The sequence below is a fragment of the Molothrus aeneus genome, chromosome 3, assembly GCF_037042795.1.
Source record: "Molothrus aeneus isolate 106 chromosome 3, BPBGC_Maene_1.0, whole genome shotgun sequence".
In the NCBI taxonomy this organism is placed as follows: Eukaryota; Metazoa; Chordata; class Aves; order Passeriformes; family Icteridae; genus Molothrus; species Molothrus aeneus.
Window position 1 is genome coordinate 90135656 of NC_089648.1, and position 22303 is coordinate 90157958.

The 22303-nt window shown below is 40.4% G+C and overlaps 1 protein-coding gene across 1 annotated transcript; it reads right to left on the reverse strand.

The window, feature by feature from the left end:
* Positions 1 to 1031: 1031 nt before the first annotated feature.
* On the reverse strand, positions 1032 to 3588 carry RIPPLY2 (ripply transcriptional repressor 2). Its single transcript, XM_066545892.1, has 3 exons — positions 3258 to 3588; positions 3069 to 3133; positions 1032 to 1323 (listed from the first exon to the last, which is right to left on the reverse strand). Exons 1-3 carry the CDS (start codon positions 3564 to 3566, stop codon positions 1158 to 1160), a joined length of 540 nt encoding a protein of 179 aa, XP_066401989.1. The 5' UTR covers positions 3567 to 3588; the 3' UTR covers positions 1032 to 1157.
* Between the last annotated feature and the right edge of the window lie 18715 nt (positions 3589 to 22303).

Genomic DNA, 22303 nt, shown 5'->3' on the forward strand with positions numbered 1-22303 from the left:
GGGCGCTGGGGCACAGCGCGCAGGCTCCGCCGCGGCGGGCGGGGCCGGAGGCTTCGGCTGGGGGGCGGCGCGGGGTAGACCGGCCGGGAGCGGACGTCGCTGTGGGCACGGAGCAGAGCGTACCCACCCCGGGGGCGAGGGGGGTGAACGGCCCTGCTCTAGGATTGGTTTTCCGTCCAGCTGGGGTCCCAGCGCCAGGTGCTTAGGCCGGAAGGCTGTGGCGGACACAGCCGGTGCACCCCGCGCTCTGAAGGTTAAGTGTGGGCAGGCTCCGGGTGCGGGCCCGCTTCGATCCTGCGGCAGGGCCCTGGGAGCACGGGGCAAGCACTCCCTGGATGGCGCTGGCACACTGAGCCAGCGCGGCCTGCAGCTGCACACACAAGGCAAGGGCAGGTCCAGGTAAGTACACAGCCGCTCCCTGACAGGCACTGCCTTTAATTTAAAGCTTTGGGTTTGTTTTGTTGTTCTTTTAGGGGCTTTGGCCTTCACGATGCAACTTTGTTTCAATTATTAAAACCAAGCTCGCTATTATTACAACTCAGACCTTTTTCTCGTTTCTTGATGTCCACTTTACAAACAAATGCAGTATAAAACTCACTTTTACGTATAAGAACACAGCACATATACATGAGAACACAAGTGATGTGAGGCAAACTCTTCTACACAAGAACTAGATTAGAATTTGGACTCTTTTCTCCGTTTCAAAAACAGCTATATTGTTTCTCTTCTCCATGTTTGAAACTCTGTTGTAACAGCAGGCACAACACAATTGGAATACTTAATGCAATGATTCCTTGATACACTTCCATATGGAGCCTACAAAATCACATTGACAAGTTTTCCTTGTGTCCTCAGACTTTGAGAAAGTCACAACCGTAGAGCCCTTCAAAGTAAGGCATCTGTTCTCTGCTTCAAAAAATTGGTGTTCAGCTTATGATCTACAAACTGTAGGACCTCAGACAGAAAAATACTAATCAATACCTTCCCCACTTAAACCAGGACAGGAAAGGAACAAAGGAAAAAGGCTAAAATTAAAAGGCATCTCAGTTTTATTAAGAATAACTTACATAGAAATAAATTATCTTTAAAAATACTATAATACATATTTATATTAAGTTTAAATTAAGTCTTAGAAGTAGCATTAGTCTTCCCTGCAGTCAGCAACCTGATTCTGTTCCTGAATCTTGTTCCAGTTGATCTTCATCATCTTCACTATCCGAGTCTTCATAAAAGGAAATAGTAGCCTGAACTGGGAAGTTTTTCAGAAGTGCTTCAGCTTCCTGATACAAGTAATCATAGCACCTTGATTTGGGCCAAAATAATCTGAAACAAGTATACAATAGATTTGCTTATTGTTATTACATATTTTACATGGAGGAACATGCAAAAAAACAAAGTGAAATTCTATTAAAACAAGCATCCTATAGAGCTTTTCCTTACATGCTCAATTGCTAAGTTGCTTTCTACATTCAATTAAGAAAAGAATTCTCTGGATTCTTATTTTCATCTGAAGGGATAAAGATGATTTAGAATGAGAGTTTTGCAGCAAAACGTCAAAAGCCCAAGACTCTGCATCTGGAACTTCCCACTCCAGTACCTCATTAACTGTGCTGCCCCTACTGGAACTATTCATATAATTGGCATCAAAAGGATAAAAAAAACAACATTTGAATCAAATTAGTAGTTTTCTTACAGAAGGTCCCCAGCCTAGGTAGTTGTTGATACTTGTTTCACACCATTGTAAAATTCAAAGGAATGATAAAGGTCTGGGTGTGATCAGACCTTGATATTTCATCTGTCTTTCCAAAAACAATCAACAGACTCCATAAGGAAGATGTCCCATGGATGTAGATTTTAAAGCAGTCTGTGTTGTATTCAGAAATTAACAAAATATGCTGATAAGATCACAGTTAGCATGGGCTGTCAGCTAATGATAATATATTGCAATTCATATACTCCAAGTTCCTGTTCCTTTTCAACTAGTGTCCTCTTTTGCTTACAGTTTGGAATTAGCTAGAAGGAATAGACCACAGAAGTCCCAAGAGCCAAGAGACTAGCACACTACAACATAATGAAATGCTGACGGCAGATTGTTTAAAATAGAAATGCATGAAGGAACAGAAGCAGACAGCTTTCTAGCAATTACAAGAAATATTTTTTAGGCTACTGTTTAACAGAACACTGTTTCCTTGGCAGAACAAAGTCACTGACATTAGCTTTGTAACAGGTCGCCATTCCCAATGTTCCCAGCAACAGCATTCACTCAAACCTAAGCATTGGAGCTGTCACTGTGAAGTCTGCCCGTACAGTTGCTTGGCTAGTGCATCACTATTTGAGCGATGAAAGCCTAGATTCGAAAGAAAGGCACTTCTTGTCTGGAAAAACTGACTGTGCAATTATTTTAAGCATCTTGCAACACCTAGCAGCATTTCTGAATACAGACTCTTCTACAGATTCAACTGCTGTTATTTTATTTCCTTTTCAGAACTGACAGTGCAAATACTATCATTGCCTTTATCATTAAAGCAGCAGTCACACAAGTATTTTCCTCGGCAATGGTGGCTTAGCCAGTGCATACCTTCTCTTCCTGCCACTCTCTCCCACGCCTCCACCTGCTTCTCTGCTGTGGGAGGGCGCTGGATGTTTGCGCAGCAACACAGCCTAGGAACTACAGCCCCGTGCCTTTTTTAATCACGGGAATGAGTAACAGGGTGCTTCAGCCAACTCCACTACCACCAAAAAACATCCATATTATTATTACACATAACTGTGTAATACGTCTCAAACCACAGAGACACATCAACAACTCAAATATATTAAATACACAAATCCTGGCAATAATTTGCCCAAGGATCTGTCAGTTAAAAACCACGTAGATGGCCAATTCATTCCCAAGGCACTTTAATATCTACACAAATATATGGGTGGAAACAATAGGGGCGGGAGAGCTAATGTTACGATACTACACTGGCGAGCGAGGGACTCTGTCCTGGCCGCGCAGCGCCACGGGCCCCTGGCGCCCCGAGGTCCCCCGCGGGAACCGGCGGCGGCCGGGCACTGCCGCTTACCTGACGGGGTGCGTGTACTGCGCCAGCTTTCGGGAGGCTTCCGCCAGCCCGCCGGGGCTGTGAGGCTGCGGAGGAGAGAGCAGAGGTCAGCCCGCTGGCACGGCACGGGGCCCTCCCCGAGCATCCCCGCCCCGCCGAGTGCGCGGCGATGCCGGCGGCAGATGCTCCGCCACGCCGCTCCCCACTCACCGCGGCGGGGCCGGGGCTCCGCTGGGCCACCTCACCCGGCGCGGGCACCCACGGTCTCCAGAAGGGCGCAGGGCTGCGGGGCGAGGGCAGGGCCGTCAGCGCAGGACCGGGCCGCCCCCCGCACCGGGAGGAGGAGAGGGGCGAGTAGCCCTGCGGGGGTAGAGCCGCCGAGAGCGGGCGGGGGCAGCCGCCCTCCATCCTCCGCCGGTCCGCGGCCGCTCGCTTATCGCCGCCGCCCGCGGGCCCGGAGGCTTTTATAGCCGGCGGCGGGCGCTGCGCGGCGCGGAGCCCCCACCTCCCCCGGCTCATCTGCCAGCGCCATCCGCAGAAAGGCCCCGCGCGAAGGCGCCGCCGTGTAAACACGGGGCGCGGGCATGCCCCAAATGGCCCGGGGAGGGGAAGCGGGCGTGGGGGGGATTTGGCGAGTCGGTGTTAATCGCACTCGAGCAGACACATGGCAGCTGCCGGGGGGCGGGCGGGGACAGCCCTGTGGGAACGGAGCGGGGGGCGGCGGCACCGGGGATGCGCCCGGCCGCTCTGCGCCCCGGCGGCGGGGTCCGGCAGCCGCGACCGCGGCCTTTTGTTGTTCCAGCCGTGTTTGTTTATGCCCCGGAGCGGCGAGTCACGGCGTGTGGGCACCGCGGCCCGGCCGCGGATGGCAGGCACGGACAAAGGGACCCCATCCCGGGGTGACGGAGGACATGACGCCCTTCAGAGGAGTTCTTAATCGCGTCAGACCCAGTGCGCTCCCTGACGTGTTCCCCCTCAGGCAACGGCGGTGGCTCTTTTTATATATTTGTATCTAAATATATGCGCGCACACACACACACACACACACACACACACACACACCTTTTTTTAATAGGGTATTTTTACCGTGCCTGTCTTAATTCCTTTTTATTGTGGTCCCAATACTTTGTTCCGCTGCCAGCACTGGATGCTGTCACTACACGTGCAAGGTTCTACATGGAGCTCCCGCCGTTTCCATGTTCCCTGGTACCAAGGGAGTTTACTTTTGTTTCAATTTTTATTTATTATTCTTGTTTCCCCTTTTCTTTCTGAGGTTGCAATCAGTGATGCATGTGAGAGGAGCAGAAACAAGTTACATAAGAGCTGGTAAACAGTAATAATATCAGCCTTAAGGACTAGGAGGGTTGGTGGGATGGAGCTGCCCTAGATGCTGAAGGAGGGCTTAAACCCCAGGTAATTTATTGTCCCGTTAAAGACCCACATTACTGAGGCACTGTTTGGAATAATATTTTGCCTTCTTGAGTTTGTCTGAGGCATAGGAATGTATCTACCTTAGCATTGCCCAAGAATAACTGCAAGTAGCTGCTGCTCTAAAAAGAGTAGCTACAGGCTTGTGCCCTCTCCACATCATCTTCAGCACAATCCATTTCACTAAATAGTACCAGCAGTACCAGTTGTAAAAAATGTTACATGTTAGAAGCTGTGTGGGAAATGTAATCAGGGTAATCTTTCACATCCTAAAGTCAAAACCAGATGTAGACCAACTTGCCTTTCTGAAGGAAAGCAACCGCTTACGTTGAACAAGAAATAGTTGGAAGAATGCACACATTCAAGCTTGTGTGTGCTGGGACACATTCCAACTTTATCAGTAGACATACTCTGTCATTTTGGAGATTTGTGCCATTTGGCCACTTGGAAAAATTGATAATTATGACTTTAAGAATTAATAAAGAAAAACGTATTTCCCAGTGAAAAGTCCAATTTAGTAGGACATTATGTTTGTAGCTCTTTGTGTTTTTCCCTGCCTCACTTTCACTGTGGCCTAGAATGAGATTAATTAAAATCAGTGAACAAAAGGCTCAAACTACAATACATATTAATCTCACAGCTAAGAAATAGAGAATCAAGCCAAGTATAGTAACTTGTGCAATAAACCAAACATGATCATAAGCAAAACTGTTTCTACTTTTTTCTCCAAATAGCTACTGTGAAGCTTGTCAGGTGAGGTAAAGCATAAAAGAAATATTTAAAAGCTCTCTGGTAGTAGATTCTTCTTTGGCTTAAATTAAGTGAAAGCAGTAATTTTTATATTTCACATTTCTCCTTCGAGAAATTTAACACAGGCTATGTAAGGGAAAAGAAGAGGCAAGTTTTGTTGTCTAAAGAAGGAAAGCAGAAACATCCTCCATCTCATTAGTAGTGACAAAGGGCTAGGAGAACACAACATCAGCTTTATCTGTTTGGTGAAGCATAAAAATTAACTTTAATGTCTACAGTAAAAGCAACAAAAGATGGGGTGTCTTTGACCAATGATTCTTAATTGTCTCAGGATTCTTTTTAGTACCTGCCTGAAATGAGAAAATATCCTAGGGAGAAAGTGTGATTTACCCATTAGAGAGCAAATTGAAAGAGAGGTGTTGAAAGGATAAGGAGAAAATAATGACTAACAGCTGTTGTTCCCCTGCATATTTTCACACTGCGTGAGTCTTCTTGGCTTTACAGTTCAGTAATGCAGTCCTGTTTGTTGAGAGAAATACAGAAGTCTGTCGTTGCAATAACTTGTTATCATTGATGTCATTAAAAAAAAAAAAAAACAAAAAAAACCAACCCCCCCAAAAAAGAAAAAAACAACACCCTTAACATTTTACTATCTTCCCATTGACCTTGAAATACAGGCTGGAAACTGGTAAATCAGGGATAGAAGATGCTTTGTCATGTTTGTCTCTTCTACAATTTGTGCATTGTGTAGTAACGGTGCATTGTTTCATCATGCTAAAATCTCTTCAAGTAGGAGCTACATACCACTGCTGAACAAATAGTTGGTGTAATGGGAGTGATGGAATACTCTTTAAACTGGTTCTTTTAATACAGTAGTGGAATACATAGCTCTGAATTCAACATGAAGTCCAATAAAGGCAGCTCTTTTATGCATTCTTACTCATCTAACTACAGCAATATTCCTCATTCTCTGCCTTAGTTCCTGCTTTTTTGAATTTCTACTTTTTTAAAAAAGTGCAAGTCCTGAGTTGAAGGTTGTACATATATAACTAGACTGCCTCTAGGAAAGGAAGGCTATTAAACAGGATCTAGTACACTGTGCTTTATTATACTGGAATGAAAACTGAAAAATTGTGGTTTGTAGTTTTATTTACTCTTGTGCAATAATAAAAGTACCTGGGCTTTTTGAAAATTTCTCTCAAGGTCATAGATTTAAAAAATTTCCTTTTACCACTTTCCAAGCAGATCATAGCCAGTCATTTACAGGGTTTAATCCTGCTTAGCCATAAATTGATTTTTATAGGAATTTTTGTACAAAATTGCAATTGAAGAATTTCAAATGGAGTGCAAAAATTCTTGTACAGTGATTCTTCTACTCTGATTTTACAACAGTGGAACAAAACCCTGATTTTGTTTTATCAGAATTATCCCAAGTAGTATTTTTCCAGAATGAAAGTAATTTTTTTAAAATTTGGTTTAAATTGATTAAAAATGATTTTGTGGCTTTCCGCAGTGTGATATCTTGAAATGTAGTGCACTGTTAATAGGATACACAGAAAAGCAAACACAGAGATCTGTGCAGATTTCAGTGTGCTACTATAAACAAAAAGGTGTTCACAAATGGCTTAGAGCTAAATTTGACAAGACAGTGCTAATCACACTGGGACATGGGAATATCTGGACAGAGGACAGTCAGCTGGCTTCATATTCACCTCACTTAAGGCAGAAATACCTCTCACTTATGAGTAAAGGAGGGACATTTCATGAAAATTATTGCATGAGTTGATATAGGGAGAGAATTGGCTTAATCTTGTCAGGAATTTGTTTTAGTGACAAAAGCAAGGTCAAACATGAGAAATTGTTCTTCTGCTTACTGAGACTGAACTGAGAAAACTGATCAACAGACAAAATTTGATCTTGATTATTTTATAGCCTAGCGTCATCTTGATGCTTCCACTTTTAGCAACACTTCAGGACCAAGTTTTGGAATTAAGTCTATGTCTGATATTTGCATATAGGTATTGACTGTACATACATATGTCATTTATTTATGTGTTTGACCTGTTAGCTCATAAATTGATTTTTTTTTTGCCTACTAAAAGCAAAGTTCACACAGGAAATTTGTGAACAGCTCTGATAGATGTTCATCTATGTGCAAAAACAATTTACTGAAAACTTTGTAGTGGTGTCTTATGAGGCCTTAAGAATTTTTTAGCTGTGATATGACACAAAGAGCATTCTTTCTGCTATAGTTTGAAAGTAAAATATCAATTTGCAAAGCAAAAAGACCACCACAGATGTGTTCACCAACCTTTATCCTTACCACTATTTGGATTTGATACAGTATTTTCAATAGACCTAATGTACCTGAAAGTGGGCTTCATTCAGCATTTCCACAAAATGATTTATTTTTGTCAATAAATAATATGAGATCCAAACTACATTCCAAGAAATAAAATAAATACAAATTAACCTTTTTATTTAACAAAAAAAAAAAAGGAACAGAACTAAGTCAGCAGACCAGTCTATTCACATTACCAGTGTTACCAATGGCTATAAAATGATTGCTTGGCTAATAAAGGTGGTGCTTGTCCTATTGCTGGTGTGTATTTTTCCATCCTATTTATATACAAAAATGCAGTATATAATCAAACAGAGTCATTCCACTTAAACCAAAGTGCCAGGTGATTCCTACAGAGGTGTATGTTGGAGGTCTAAAGATGGAATCCTCTTTCATGGACATAACCATCCCACTTCTCCTCATTTCACTGGATTTTGACTAGGCTGTATTAGTATTAAACGTATTTCTTTTATTTTATGGAGAAAATTATTCTTCCCCTTCCTCTATTTAACCAGAAAGAAAACTTTGTGAAAAGGAGGGATGCAATTCCAAGAAAGGATGTCTTTCACTCTCTTTTTTCTATTGGGAACCAGCTCCTGGTAATTCAGGAATGAATGGCCTCACTTGAAGGGGCACAGCTCTACGTTTCACTCTGTCAATGAGACTGAAACCCTCCAAGTTCCTTAGGTTTATCCCAGAGCTGGTGCTGTTACAAACTTTGTGCTGGGGTGATGGTTGCAGTCTGCTGGGGGATGAGCAATGTGTTGTGTTTGTTCGTGCTGCACGTGCAAGGCCCCTCGTGTCCAAGTGGCAAAGTGTGACTGCACACAGCACCTTGGGCTTCCTCGTTTCCCTCCCCCTCTGCACTCCGCTCCCAGGCCCAGGCTGGCAAATGGTAAAGGATAATGTATCCACATGGGAAAGCAGCACATTAAGGGACTGAGAATGTGTAATGGAATCAGCCACCAGTTACAGGGATCTTTTAAAAAAATAGCAATATCACTTGCTATTGAGTTATGGGCACTTTAAATTCCATGCAGATAAGGAACAGAGACATCAGTGCTGAGCACCAATCTTGTTAACCTCTTTTAATAGAATTGGAGTCAGTGAAACACTGATACATCATTGATGCCAGGACTCAGCAGAAGTGTCTGGCTGGCTCATTTCATAATGCAGCATAATGTCACAGTGTTTGCTGCAGTTGGAGCACAGAGTGCTGCAGTGTGGCACTGGCAGGATTTGCCCTCTTGCCTCTGGAAATAAGTGAGAAGCAGCCAAATGAAATGAAGTCAACAGCTATTGACAGAAGAGATGAAGAAATTAAGATAATCATTGGAGTGTCCTGATCTGACCCCCCAGTAGTACAGTCCCTAGCAATGTCATCTCCTCTCTCACAATGTTCCATTCAATTAACTGTTTCTTCAGATATATTGCTTTCCTAGCTACAAAGATAGCGATGGAGGCAGAGTGGTTGTTTTTCAATTTCCCTTGTCTCTCCAAGCTATCAGCACAGCATCAACTCTTCCTAAAGATGCATGCCACTAAGCATGATGTGTATAATGCAGAATGATGTATATAATGGAGCATTTAACCTCTGTCAGGAGGGAATGAATTGCAAGAAACAGAGCTGTACCTCTGAGAAACAAGCACCTGAGAAAGGCAATGTGAGTCCTGAAGATAAGCAGTGCCAGCCGGAGGCGCACACTCGGTATCTCGTACTGCACTGCAGGGATGTCAGAGCTCTTACTCAGGTGCCTGCAGATAGGTGCTGACAGAGACCCTCTAAGCCTGCAGCTCCTCACTGGCTTCTTGTGACTGATGTTATGAGGCTGCCAATTCTATCGTGTCAGAATTTCAGCACTTCTTTGAGCATGCTCCCAGGGATCCTTAGTGATAGCGCTGAGCACAAGGGATAGGCTGCTAGCCTGTCTGTTATTAATGAAGATGCAGATAAGTGCCAAAGGTACCAAAGGTAAAAACTGATATCACTTGTTTTTCAGGCTGCTTGTCAGTACCCTTAAAATCACAATTTCCATTGCTTATAATTTTCCAAATTTTATTTGAGCTAAATTTTCCTGTGGTGGAGGAATTAGTTGGGGGTGGGTGTAGGAGAGAATGTGGGAGTGGAGGAGACTGCAATCAAAATAAAACAGCTCAAATCACCGAGCCATTTTCAAGAATCATAGAATATTTTGGGATGAAAGGGACCTTAAATATCACTTAGTTCCAACCCCCCTGCCAGGGGCAGCAATGTCTCTCTTTAGATCAGGTTGCTCAGGGCCCCATCCAATCTTGGCTTGAACACTTTTGGGGACTGGGAGATCATCTTGCAATATGAAAAAGTTCTGGTGCCTTTTGTTTGGAGAGGAGTAGGTTTTAGTCGATATGGGGAAGGGCATCTTAAAGATGTGGGAAGAACAGACAATGTTTGAGCAAGGAGACTGGATCCAAGTCCCAGATAGGCAGCAGAGAACAGGGAGGGAGAAGAGGCAGGACAGTCACCAAAGAGCGAGGTTGCAGAAGCAAAGCAAGAGTGACTAGAATAGGAGCTGGCAAAAGAAGGCATTTAGCTTGGGAAGGACAATTTGGACTGGAAGATTATAACTTGGTGATGTCAGAACAGGGTAAGAAGATTGAGGTGAAGGACTGGGGACAGGAAGACCTCCAAGTGCTTACAAATGGGAAAATACTGGGAAAACAGTCTTAGTGAAGGACATTGAGCCTGGATGTTTTGTTCCCAGACATAATCTAAAGAGAGTCTGAAAGCTAGAACCTGGGACTGGTTAATAAGAAGTAAGATGAAAAGTCAAAATTGGGAAGATACATGACTAAAATATTAGTACATTGAGGAGAAGGGAGATGGTAATTGAGTTGGGAATAAAATCAATGTAGGAGTTGTAGCCCCAGTGTACACCTTTCCAAAGCCTGTGTGGACCTCAGGAGACTCTATTCCCGCAAAGCCTGAGAAACCTGCTGCAAAGGTCCCATAGCCTTCTAGAGAGGCTCCAAGTTAGTACCACTGTTACTCTTCTTTCTCAAAGAACAAAATCCTGCATCTTAGGCCTGAATTTTTCTATCCAGGTCCTATTATTGCAAGACCTGATGATTTTTTCCCACCTGGTTTTTCCATTTGTATTTATATAACATAGCAATTCACCTCAAGACTGTAATGTGGAACAATTTTAATGCTGCAGTCAGCCACCCAAAAAACCAGAAACCTAAAAAAAATTCTATGAGGTTCACATGTGACTTTTAGCTCATCATATATAGGTGTTTAATAGTTCTTAATTTAAATCTAACATGAATTCAGGCTGCTGTTCAATAGAAACTTTCAGACAACTGATTGTGCCCTAGAAGAAGAGAATGTCTTCTAAAAATGTCCTAAAATGTCAAAAATGCACTAGGCAGGCAAGATGACAAGCTCTCTGGCTCAATCTGTGTCTCTACTGTCTCTGAAAGATGACCAGTTTAACTTAGAAATGCCTAGTCTAGCTTGACAATAGCTTTTAGATGTCTCAAGCTAGGTAATGTGAATCCAAATGACACATTTCTGTATTTGTTTGTCTGATACGAGACTGCAGTAAGATTTGTAGAAGTGCTTAAGTCCATCCCTCCCAGGATTTGCAAGTGCAAATTCCCTCTTGCATTTTTGTGTCCTAAATAGCTTGAACACTACAGATCTGAGGCTCATGAGTGCATTTGAAATTAATGAGAATCATGCCTTTAATGCAGTACTATATACTTCAAGTCTATGGAAAAATTAAGTCCTCATTATCTCAAACTGGCCAACCAGGTTTAAAGAAACTTATCCATTTGGTATAAAATGGCAGCAGTAGTCTCTAAAGGCTCTGTAGAGTCTGTTTAATTCCTGTAGCCACCATGGTTACTGGCAGAATCTTAATATTACAGAATGGTTTGGGATGGAAGGGACCTTAAAATCATCTAGATCCAATTCCCCTGGCCATCAGAGCAGCATTTTGAAATCTTGTCTTGTTTTTGCTAAGAAAGGAAGCTATCAGAGTGTGCAGGCTGAGCAGAGAACAAATGATTTGCTGAAAAGCCAATCAATACCTTCTCATCACCTATTCTGAGCACTGAGAGAGGGAAGGGACTTGTGAAAAACAGGAGGTGGTGGTGCCATTGACTGCCATAATGCATATACACATGCAAGCTGAATTTAGGTTGTGTAGATAACCATAATCCTGGCATTTTTCTAACTTTCTGATACTCACTCTCACAGTCTTTATAATGTTTTGGAACACACGATTGTCTGTGAGTGTAAGACACTGTCTGTGGTGTATTCCAGCTGGAAATTTTGCCTAAGATCCTCCCCTTTTTAATTTCCCTCAAAAGCCTTTGTGCATGTCTTTATATGCCCAAATATAATATTCAAGATATTATTCACCACCAAATTTATCAAAATATTCAATATATTTCAAATCAAGCAGAAAACTATGGGATATAATATTTGCTTTTGACATGAATGTAGATACTCAGATACAGGTATCATACACAGGTAAAAGTTTCAAAATAGGTAATTGAAAATTTTCTCTGATAGTCATAAATTTGTCATTTTTTAAGACCTTGAAGAACATTGTCACAATGTTTTTAAAACTGCATCGTCAATATTTTAATCACCTTCCTATGCTCACAGTTTTATTGATTTCTTTCCTGTTTGAGTTACAGCCACAGTCTCATTATGAGACAATACATTCCTGCACATCCTGGTATTCACAATAAGAAATAAAGCATAGCAATAAGTGTGATATCACATTATTAATAATTTTTACTGTCTCATCTTTTAAATTTTCTCCTGGCATTTTTTTTCATTAGTATGCTTTAAGAATTCCACGATCCCACTTTCCAAGTTACTGATGTGGCTTTACTCTGTGAAACAGAAGTCTCTGGATAATTAGCATTTTGTTAGTCAGCCAAGTATCTCTCTGGCCTCCAGGCATTGCTGCAGCATGAGTATAAAAAAAGAATCTGACATTTTTCCATTACATTTACCTTCCATCTTCCTAAACTGGTTCTTTATTCAAAATAGCAGTTCATATTATAACAAATCTGGGGATTTTTTTGTTACTGAAATACTTTGTAGCTATAACAGACATTCTAAATTATTGTTGTTTCTCTGTTTTTCACCTTTACAGAATTTATATTTATCTTTAGCTATATTTATACTGTAAAAATATGTTGTATATAAAACATGCATTATATAGGAGAATAAATATATATATTCTTACCATCCAAGAATACTGACATTTCATATATATATATACCATGAAATATATATGGAATTTTTGCATATGTATGAAGTACATATTAAATTAACTTTCACCTAAATATATATGGCCTAGTTGGAAACTGAAAAATAGGAAATCTAAACTTTGTCAGATGTATCTTCCTAAATAAAAATTGTGAAAAATATGTATTTTTTAAATGGTGCTGCTATTAGAGGAAATTTAAAACACAAAAAATTTTAAGAGCATTTTCCACCCAAAATGCAGAGCTAATCCTGGAAATTATTTCCTTAGGTATTCATTCTCTCAGCACTGCAAGAGATGCCTCATATTGTTGGCAAATACTCCATAATAATATATGGCTTCACATGCACACCAAGTACCTTTCTGTTTAAAATAAATATTTTAAATACATTGAGACATATATATTTAATTGTGGGTTTATTAATTAATTTATTTACTGAGTTACATAGAAAGGATTAAGGGGACATGAATATGGAGTGATAGGCATAATTTTAAAAAATATTAAGTGAATGCTCTGTTAAAGCAACTTTTATGCATAAGCATTCTCAAGTACCTTGTTGAGAGAAAGTTTGGGGATTTTTTTTGCATTTGAACATATATTAGTATGTATATTAACATATAATTTTCATTATATATGAAACCCAGCACTATGTTTAACTCAGAATAGCTGAGAGCTTCATTTCCAGGTGCACATTTTGCTTTTATCAGAAAAAAACATATGTTGATTGGCAGCACACTGGAAATCTAGAAAGGATTCAATGGCATCAAAAAAAAAATGCCTCAAAAGGAAATTTTGAATCCTGCCCCGGCTGCCTCTGAAACCTGCAGTGACTTTACTTTGACCTGCAAGGGAGCTGTATGAATTCTCAGGCGATGTCACAGTGCCAATAAACACGTGACATTCAGAGGTAGGGAAAGAAAACCTGTTTTGACACTGCAAGACCTGTTACTGTTCAATCAGACAAAGAGAAAATAGCAGCTTCTGAAGATCCATCCTGTCATTTCAATTCTTCAAAGAACTATAGATCTGAGATGCCTTCATGAATTTGCTTATAACATGAGCAGGGAAAGAGTGGAAGATCCCTGGTTGTTTTTTCCTCACACTGAAGCCAGGAAAAAATTTGTTTGAATAAAAACTGATGGTGCTTTTCTAAAGAGGTTACTATTTTTCTTCCCTTTCCTGATGCAGCTTCTGTTCTCTTTCATTGCTCTCTTTCCATGGTAGGAGAGCAGGTGCAAGGCAGACGCTTTGGCAGATAGAGATGTTCTAGTACTATAATTATAATCAACATTTCTGTGTAAAATACCCAAGGGTTTATGCATGCATAACACATACAGGATGTTCCACATGGAGTTTTCAGTTTCTTGCTCTCAGTCATAAATACAAATACCTTTAATTTTCTGGAGAATTCCACTTTTAAGGGAATGAGAGTGTTTGAGGGGGGGGTGTTAGGAGTGAGATGCCCCTGAAAGTACTGGCTTGACCAAGCTTAATGCTCCTTTGTATTCAAGGTGCTCTTGGTATTGTGGAATGAGAGGAAGCATAGTGAATATTCTGCAAAGGCTTGGATTTATGAATGGCATCAGCCTCCCCAGCACACCCTTTAAGTATGCATGTAAGGCTGACTGTGGAGGAGCACGTGCAGCACAAGGCTGTGTTTTTTCCATGGGCTTCACATGGACATGGGATTCCCTACAGGCCAAGTAGCAGGACAAATCTGTAATGGAACTCAAGGCTGGAAAGCTTTCTGGGAGCTCTCCCCAGAGCGGGAGGACACAGGTTTTGTGTCTTCCTCTGCGCTGCACATGCAAACCACGGTGACAGTTGGGGTAATGGCTTTCCAAGGCAGATACAAGAAATTAGCTCAGCTGAATAGCATGCCTCAGTGAGCACCTGAGCCAGGGATATAATTTTTAATAAATCATTTACTTCAAAAGGTTCATCTCTGTGTGTGCAAATGTGTCTCTTTCTTTATTTCTGTTGTATAAGTACGTGCAGGTGGAGAAATACTTGAATTTTGTTTGCTTATTTAAAAACATAGATCTCCATTTTTGATGAATTATGCACAAACTGTGTTTGCTGTTCCTTCTAACCAAACTGATGTGTACCAAGGAACTCTGTCAGCAAGATCAACAGACTCACCACATCTCTCTGCTCTCTTGTTGAACTGGGCTGCTATGATTGAGTGTCCCACGAGGACACTACACAGATTCATATTTATAATTTAAGATTTCTATTCCCTGAACATCTCAAGTATTGTGTTTAACAGTCTTTATTTCCATAAACCATCTTTCCAGTAAATATAACAAAGGAAAATGCAGAATGTGTGAAAACCCCAGCTTTCAGCGTAGAAGGGAAAGGGTCTGCTAGCATTCAGGATTAAAAGAAAAAAGAGAATGTAGAAGTGCTTTAAAATGGAGGATTGAAGACAAGGTGACAGATGCAGGAGAGCACACCAGTTGGAGTGACTCATTATTGAAAGGGCAAATCTGAAAACACTCTGCATGCCTGAGAGAAGATGACAAAATCCAAACAGCAGACAAGAAAGATGGATGCAAACACTCAAAAGGAGTCAGACATATAAACAGGGGTTAGATCAGTGTTCCACATGAAAGTGCTCTGTGTGATGGAGGTTAATGAACAGGAATATTTAATTTTAAATGTTTATAGTAGTAAGAATCTGATAGAAAATAATCAGTGTGATACTGTACTACAGTGGAGTTCAAATACATCTGAATAGCAGAGAAGCCCACACCATTAGAAAAGCAGTAGTGTGTGTTAAAAGAAAGCTCAGCTTCATATTGGTAACAGAAAGAATATGTGCTGTAAAATCAATTTAGGTTGGAATTTCCTACCCAGAAAGGAACAATAGTTAAAAACCAGTTATAATTATCTGATTTTTCTTCAGAAACAAAATAATTATTCTGTTTAAATAGCAGGAGGTCAGCCTGGACAATCTAGAGGACAGCCCCTCCATCCCAAAGATGGTAGAACTCCCAACACTCTGTGCATGCCTGTCCCTCTCTGTTGATGACAAGCGTGGGAGTCTGCCAGGCAAACTCTGACAAAATATTTACCTGTTCAGTGGGTAAAGTTCAGCATGATAAATCCACCTGATGGTTGAGGCTGTGCTTCTGGTGACTCACACAGAGAGTGACAGCAGCTGCAAAGCACCCTCAGATTAAAGGCTGCAAGGGTCAGATAGGTGCAAGGGGAGACTGCAGCTGTCTGCAGGGGGATTAGGAAGAGCTCAGAGCACGCTATTATTCAGAGACAACCAGTTTAGATAGTTTCAACTCTTGGCCCAACTAGTCAGATGATCCACAAGAAGAAAAGCCATTCTAGATTTAATCCTAAGCAGTTTAAAGGAAGTATTTCTACCTATGACTATGGAAGAATAGCACTGGAGAAGTCTAAGGTATTCAAATACAGTATTCCTGCAAAAAATGGAAAAAGCACCAACATCCCAAGTTCAAGAAGGGACCTTCTTGCAAATGGTGAAATTAGTCATAAATAAATGTCAAAAGTCAAAAAATAAATTAAAGGTGATTTAAAATGGCTTTTTGAGTGAGGGTGTAAGCCTGAGTTGTAAAGGTTGAAGTCACTCTTCACCAATGAATTAAACATTGTTAATGAAGCTCATTAAGTGCAGGTATCAAAATGAAACAGAAACTGTGATTATACCACCCTTTGAGCCACTGGTGAAACTGTATCTTGAGTACTGGACTTTGGCTCCACTGATACAGTAACTAAAAGAAGGTACAGATAGGCAACAATTAGGATCAGAGAATGGGAACAACACTCAGGAAAAGGGAGAAAATATTACAGACTATTTTCTCTTATGTTACTCTTCAGCACAGAAAAAATAGGTGGCCAAAAGAATTTTATTAGATATCTGTAAATCATTAATGATATAGAATGTAAATAGCTATTTTTACATAGCTGTGGGGCATCACAGGCTTAAAATTATCAGAAGATGCTTTTTCATATAACGTGTGATTAAAATTACAAACTCATTGCTAGAGGGTGTCACAGAGACCAAAAGCATGGAGAAGCTTAAAAACTACCAGACATAGATAAGGCAGATCCATCACATCCTTCTCAGCATCCGATGTCAGAGACTGAGCTGGACCAGTGCCCTGCCTATCTGCAGGTTGCTGTTCTCACATTCTAACCAAAGTAATTTAAAACTTGCAAGAAAAAAACCCTAAGATATTCTTTTCCCCACTTCTACCCATCAGATAATAACCTCTGATTATTGCAAACCAGGCTGGATTCCAAATAAAAATTTCAAGATGAACAGCTCCAGCTAAGTTATCATATCCCAGGGGTTCTCTTTTGTAAATGAAAAATAAACATGAATACCAAGTCTTTCTAACTGAATGATGCACAGCAGCTGCCTGTCAGGTTATTTTAATGAAGATAAGTATCTTTAATTCATATTAAATATATCTCTTTCAATGCATAATTTGGCTATTTCCATTTCCACATTCTTCTTTCATAATGGGGATTTGGTAAGAAAAACTGTTAATAGCATAGAGTCGTTTTCACACTGATGTTTCCACTTGTCGCAGTTACTTGAAAAACACAGAAAATGGGGTTGTCCTTATCTGCCTTTCTCTGGTGCTCTGTGTGTGAGACACCACAGGCCAAGAAAGATAAATTTAATTGAGCTCCTTAAGCAACAGCATTCTGTCTCAGTAAACATTAACACTTCCCCTTATGCATGAGCAAACACCAAGATCTGGTCTCAGCTTGGGAATAGTTCAGAGTACTAATGCAAACCACACAACTACAGCTATTTCTACAAATGGTCCTGAAATGCTTTCAAGCATGTGTTGATCACACTTCTCACTTCGGAGAAGTTATTCTGTGTCTTATGAGCAGAATTTTTTGTGTCAATAAGTGAAACTATTTCTTTGGGATCAGGAGGGGGCGATTTGTGCTAAGAAGGCTCTAGGTAGCCCTCCCATAGCTAAAAAAAATAATTATAACAAATCCCAAACCCTCAAGTTACCAGAATTATATCTGCAGTTATTCCCCACTGCAAGAAGAAGGTCAGATTTTCACAGCTCCACCACCACAGTCTGGAAAAATAAAGTTACTTTTGTCCAAGTGTGCATCAGCCCAACCTACATCTTACACAAAGAAGTAAAAGGTGCATATATGCAGATGTGAATGGTTAGATGTGAGTTTGTATATTGGTCAATAGGGGCCAACATCAGCACATGAGCATCGACTGCATCTCTGTGCCAGACCAGCCAGCAGACCTTCCTCTCCATCTGAGGGGCTGTGTAACACTCCACTCTCCAGAATTCCCTTCATTTGTGTTGCTCTTTTATCTGCTGACTGGTGTTTGAGGTGGGGGTGCAGAGGAGCTGTACAGGAATTTTCCATCCTCATACTGTGGAAGTGCCCCATGATCTCACATGTTTGGAGCTCCTGGGTCTCTTGGGGAAGAATGGCTGTGCTCAGGCCAAACTCAGAGAGGAAAGCATCACAGCCATGAACTCATCATGAGAAGAGTATTTGGGAGCTATAATGTGGTAAAGTGTTTCCTGACCAGCAGCACAGCTGAGGTCCTGGGGGCCTGCTGGAGTATCTGAAGTTCTTCCTGAGGGATTTTAGGCCAGGCATCTTTGGAGCACTGTGGGGATGAATGAATTGCACACTGGCCCAGTGATGCATCAGAAATGCTAGAATTTTTGCTTTTGAATTAATCCATGTTTAAACTTGGCAGTGCACATATGGTAATGTGATTTCTATTGTTGTTTCTTATGTCTTTTACTACAATGGAGACAAAGAAAGATGAAGGGGTTTATATATTGTCAGTATTTCTGTAAAAGGAAACCAAAGCACCTGCATTTGTTTGCACTGGAAGACATCAGACCTTGACCTGGTATCAGGCCTTGCCTCGATACTTTTTATTATTTCTATTTCATCTAAACTGGATGCCAAAAAATACAGATACACTTGATGAGTTTTTATGCTTGCCATTTTGTGTTCTACTGCAAAGTGCCAAATTTACATTTTGCAAAATCTGAAAACAGGGAAATGCTCGTGTCCAAGGTTATTTTTCATGTGAAATACAGGATAGCTATATTATTTAAACAAGCCATTGAAGTTTTAGGAGCACTGAAGTTTCAATTGACCAAATCAATGTCCCATTCAGTCAGCACATCATCCAGCCCTGACTCTTTCTGACTCCAAATTACACCTTGTTTACAAACACATAAATGTTTAGCAATCAGCCTTTTTGGCGTATGTGAATTTTGTGTCTTTTAGGTTCTGCGGGAAAGCACCAACTGTTTTAAAGGATCCCTATTATTTCACTATCTTTGTTTGCAACTGTGTTTTGTTTCCTCTTAGGAGCCCCACTCTCATTCATCACATTTCTTTTGTTCCTTTTTATTATCAGGCCTTGTTCTAAGAAAACATGAGCTAAACACCAAACGCCCCTTTGTCCTTATCGTTATCATCAGGATCAGTTCCCTTTACATTTTCACATCTGACCAGCCTTCCTGAAACTCAGAATTATATTACAATTAGAAATGCTCTAGACATAATGTGCACAGGAACTTCCTATTCATATTCACAGAGTTGTGTATTTTGAACTGAGTAGACAAACAAGTTACTGCTTTTGGAGTGCTAAATTCAGGGACAAGGCAGGGTAGATTGTGATCTGCTCTGGGATATGTCCATTTTATCTGCCCCACAGTTATCAGTTGAAAAGGGATTATAGATCCTTATAAACCATATGGGAGGTCTCAGCTGTGTTTTGCACCTGGATGTGTCTGTTTGACTTATCTCAGACTGAAAGGACTAAAGCTCAGGTTTTCAACTTCCTCAGAAAATGGCCTATCAAGAAACACCAGGCCATGCAGGTGGGGAAGGGTTGTCCTAGGAGTAGGAGAGTCACACTATTCTCAAGATCCTCATTCACAGATTAGGTAGTTAAAATGTACTTTGTAACTCAAATATTTTTCTTTTTCTTTTTTTCTATTTTGCCTTTACTTTCAAGACTTCCTTGTGCAGATCTATTTCCAACAATGTCTTGCTTCTTCCTGGAGTTCCAATTTTAATTCCACCTGTTGGTATTTCATCAAGATAAGAATGACCTGCCTTTTCCTCAGAGATCAGCAGAGAAAAGAAACTGATGTGTGCTGTCTGCATCTCTTCTCTCATTAACTGTGCTAGTAGTATGAAATCTTTCATTATTTTCCTTCCTTGCTGTAAACCTTGGGAGTGTATTTTGATAACCTTGACAATCCTCTGAGCAGATCTTGCTCTATCTTCAATCAACTCAGTGCACAAAATGAGGCAAGAAAAATACAGTTTGCAGCTATGATTACTTGTAAGTATAGAGACTTCTGGTCTTCCTGTTGGCCAGAACCCACAGAGAGATTCAAGGTGAGCAGTTCTTTAGAGCATGACCTTTATGTTCTGTCCTAACCCATGGAGATTTTGTGTAACATTCTTCATAATCTTCACATTTCCATAATGAAAAATAAAAATAGATTCTAAGTACATTCCTTGTTCCAGGTGCGCAAAAAGCTGAGTGGGAAATCTGCAGATCATTGTGGTGCATCCAATATCCTATATGTTGTTTCTCATATAACCTTCCTTTTCTCATAAAGATCCTTGTGTCTAATAAAAAATTATCTGTACAGTTATTGATTTTTTTCTTCTTTTCAAATTTTAACAGATTAAGATTAGATGTGAGCATTCATGAGTCAAATTCCACTTCCTATGCTAGTATTGATTTAACAAGAGGGAAGTGGAAGAAAACAGCAGCTGGGATTGAAAGAGGTCACGACTTCTTTGTGATGAAATAATACAAAACCTGGAGTCACACCCTGGCAAGAGAACAAATGACATAGGGCAGGTCCTGAGGATTCATTCCTTTTCCAGACCATCCCTTTGCATTGCCATGAAACATGCTATGCCGAGCAGTGCTGGTGCCTTTCTTACTGGGGGATCCTGCCACTGCACATCATGTGCTTCTGCAAGACAATTTGCACAGTTTTAAGCAGAAAGTGTAGAGCCCAGGATGAAATTTTCGTTCATAATATCTGACTTTGTGTCTCAAGCCTCAGGAGACTTATGTAAGATATTTGAACCCATTGAACCCGGTGCACAAGCTAGTTTTCAGTAAGAAAGAGGTACTGACAGTCTTGAAAATATTAATTTGAGATTATTTCTCATACACCCTGAACATTCTTCTTTCTAATTCTTTTCCTTATCTCAACACTTTACTCATTACCCATTTGATAGGTTAGGGCTGACTCGACTCTATGTCATATAAACTGAGGAAAGAGATTATACAATGTGGTTCCCTGTGTTTCTGAGTTGAAACACATTTTGCCAGCAGTGAGAACTGCATCATATCATATTCCCACGACAGACTGTGGTGACAACAGGATTACAATCTGTGGCTTAGGATAGGAAAGAAATAGTGGAAGGAAACAAAGTCTTAAGAAACAAAGGTCCTGTTTTCTTCCAGCTACTTTCAACAGTCAAAAAATAAAGCAAAGTGTTGAGAATTTCAATTTGAGGCATACCTGACAGACATTTTATCCTAGATTTTTTTATTTCACATTTGTTACAATCACTAAAGCATCAAAGTTGTGGTTTTCAGGCTGTGCAAACACAACTATATGTGTTACATTTTTATAATTTCTTTTTACATTTTAATATTTTTATTATATCAATAAGTAGAAATAAGAAATTTGAAAAATGGAAACTTAGTAACTGAATCTAAGATAGAAGTAAAAAAATACAAGTCTTAGATGTGTAATTAAATCTCCTTTATAAATCTCCTCTACTTAACTTCAGTGGAGACCAGTACTCACAGGGATATTGGAGCATCTAAGGCAACAAAAACTGAGGCTGAAGCTCCATAATGGCACAAATAAGGAACCATATTTTTACCTTCTCAGCCATACAGAAAGTCTCAGAAATGCCCATTCAGCTTGTTCTACAGCAGATTTTGTTACATTGGGCACTTGATTTACAAAGCTTTTTAGTGATAATGTTTCATTTGAGCATGTCCTGTACTTTAATGTTTATTCTATTTTCCTGCTCAACTAGCTTAGACATGTTAGAAGTGAACATCTTTTTTTAAACTTATTAAAACCAAATAATTAATTCAAATTAATTCCTCAACTGCCACTGAGGAGTAATTCCCAAGTCATGGTCTCTCATGGAGGATCAGTAACTGCTCTCAACTCGTGCATGGCTCCAGTGTTGGGGAGACTTCTCGGGTTTTGCAGTTTCTTGAAGGGCTGGCTTAGTTCCTTTAGGAAAAAGAATTCACCTTTAATTACATGTTTACACTTATATTGTTCTTCACCTGATTCCCATGCTTGACTCACAAATGCCAGCATTTAATCAACATATTTTAGCATTTCTCATCTGTACTGGGGACATATTTTAATTTATTTTAGTTTTTCCACTTAGTATTGTGTAA

What these genes read in the sequence shown, in the direction of transcription:
- RIPPLY2 (XM_066545892.1), bottom strand. Translation starts at nt 3,566, where the DNA reads ATGAGCCGGGGGAGGTGGGGGCTCCGCGCCGCGCAGCGCCCGCCGCCG. An exon ending in GGAGCCCCGGCCCCGCCGCG is followed by an intron (nt 3,134 to 3,257) that starts GTGAGTGGGGAG and finishes TCTCCTCCGCAG; the next exon opens with CCTCACAGCCCCGGCGGGCT. An exon ending in CAGTACACGCACCCCGTCAG is followed by an intron (nt 1,324 to 3,068) that starts GTAAGCGGCAGT and finishes TACTTGTTTCAG; the next exon opens with ATTATTTTGGCCCAAATCAA.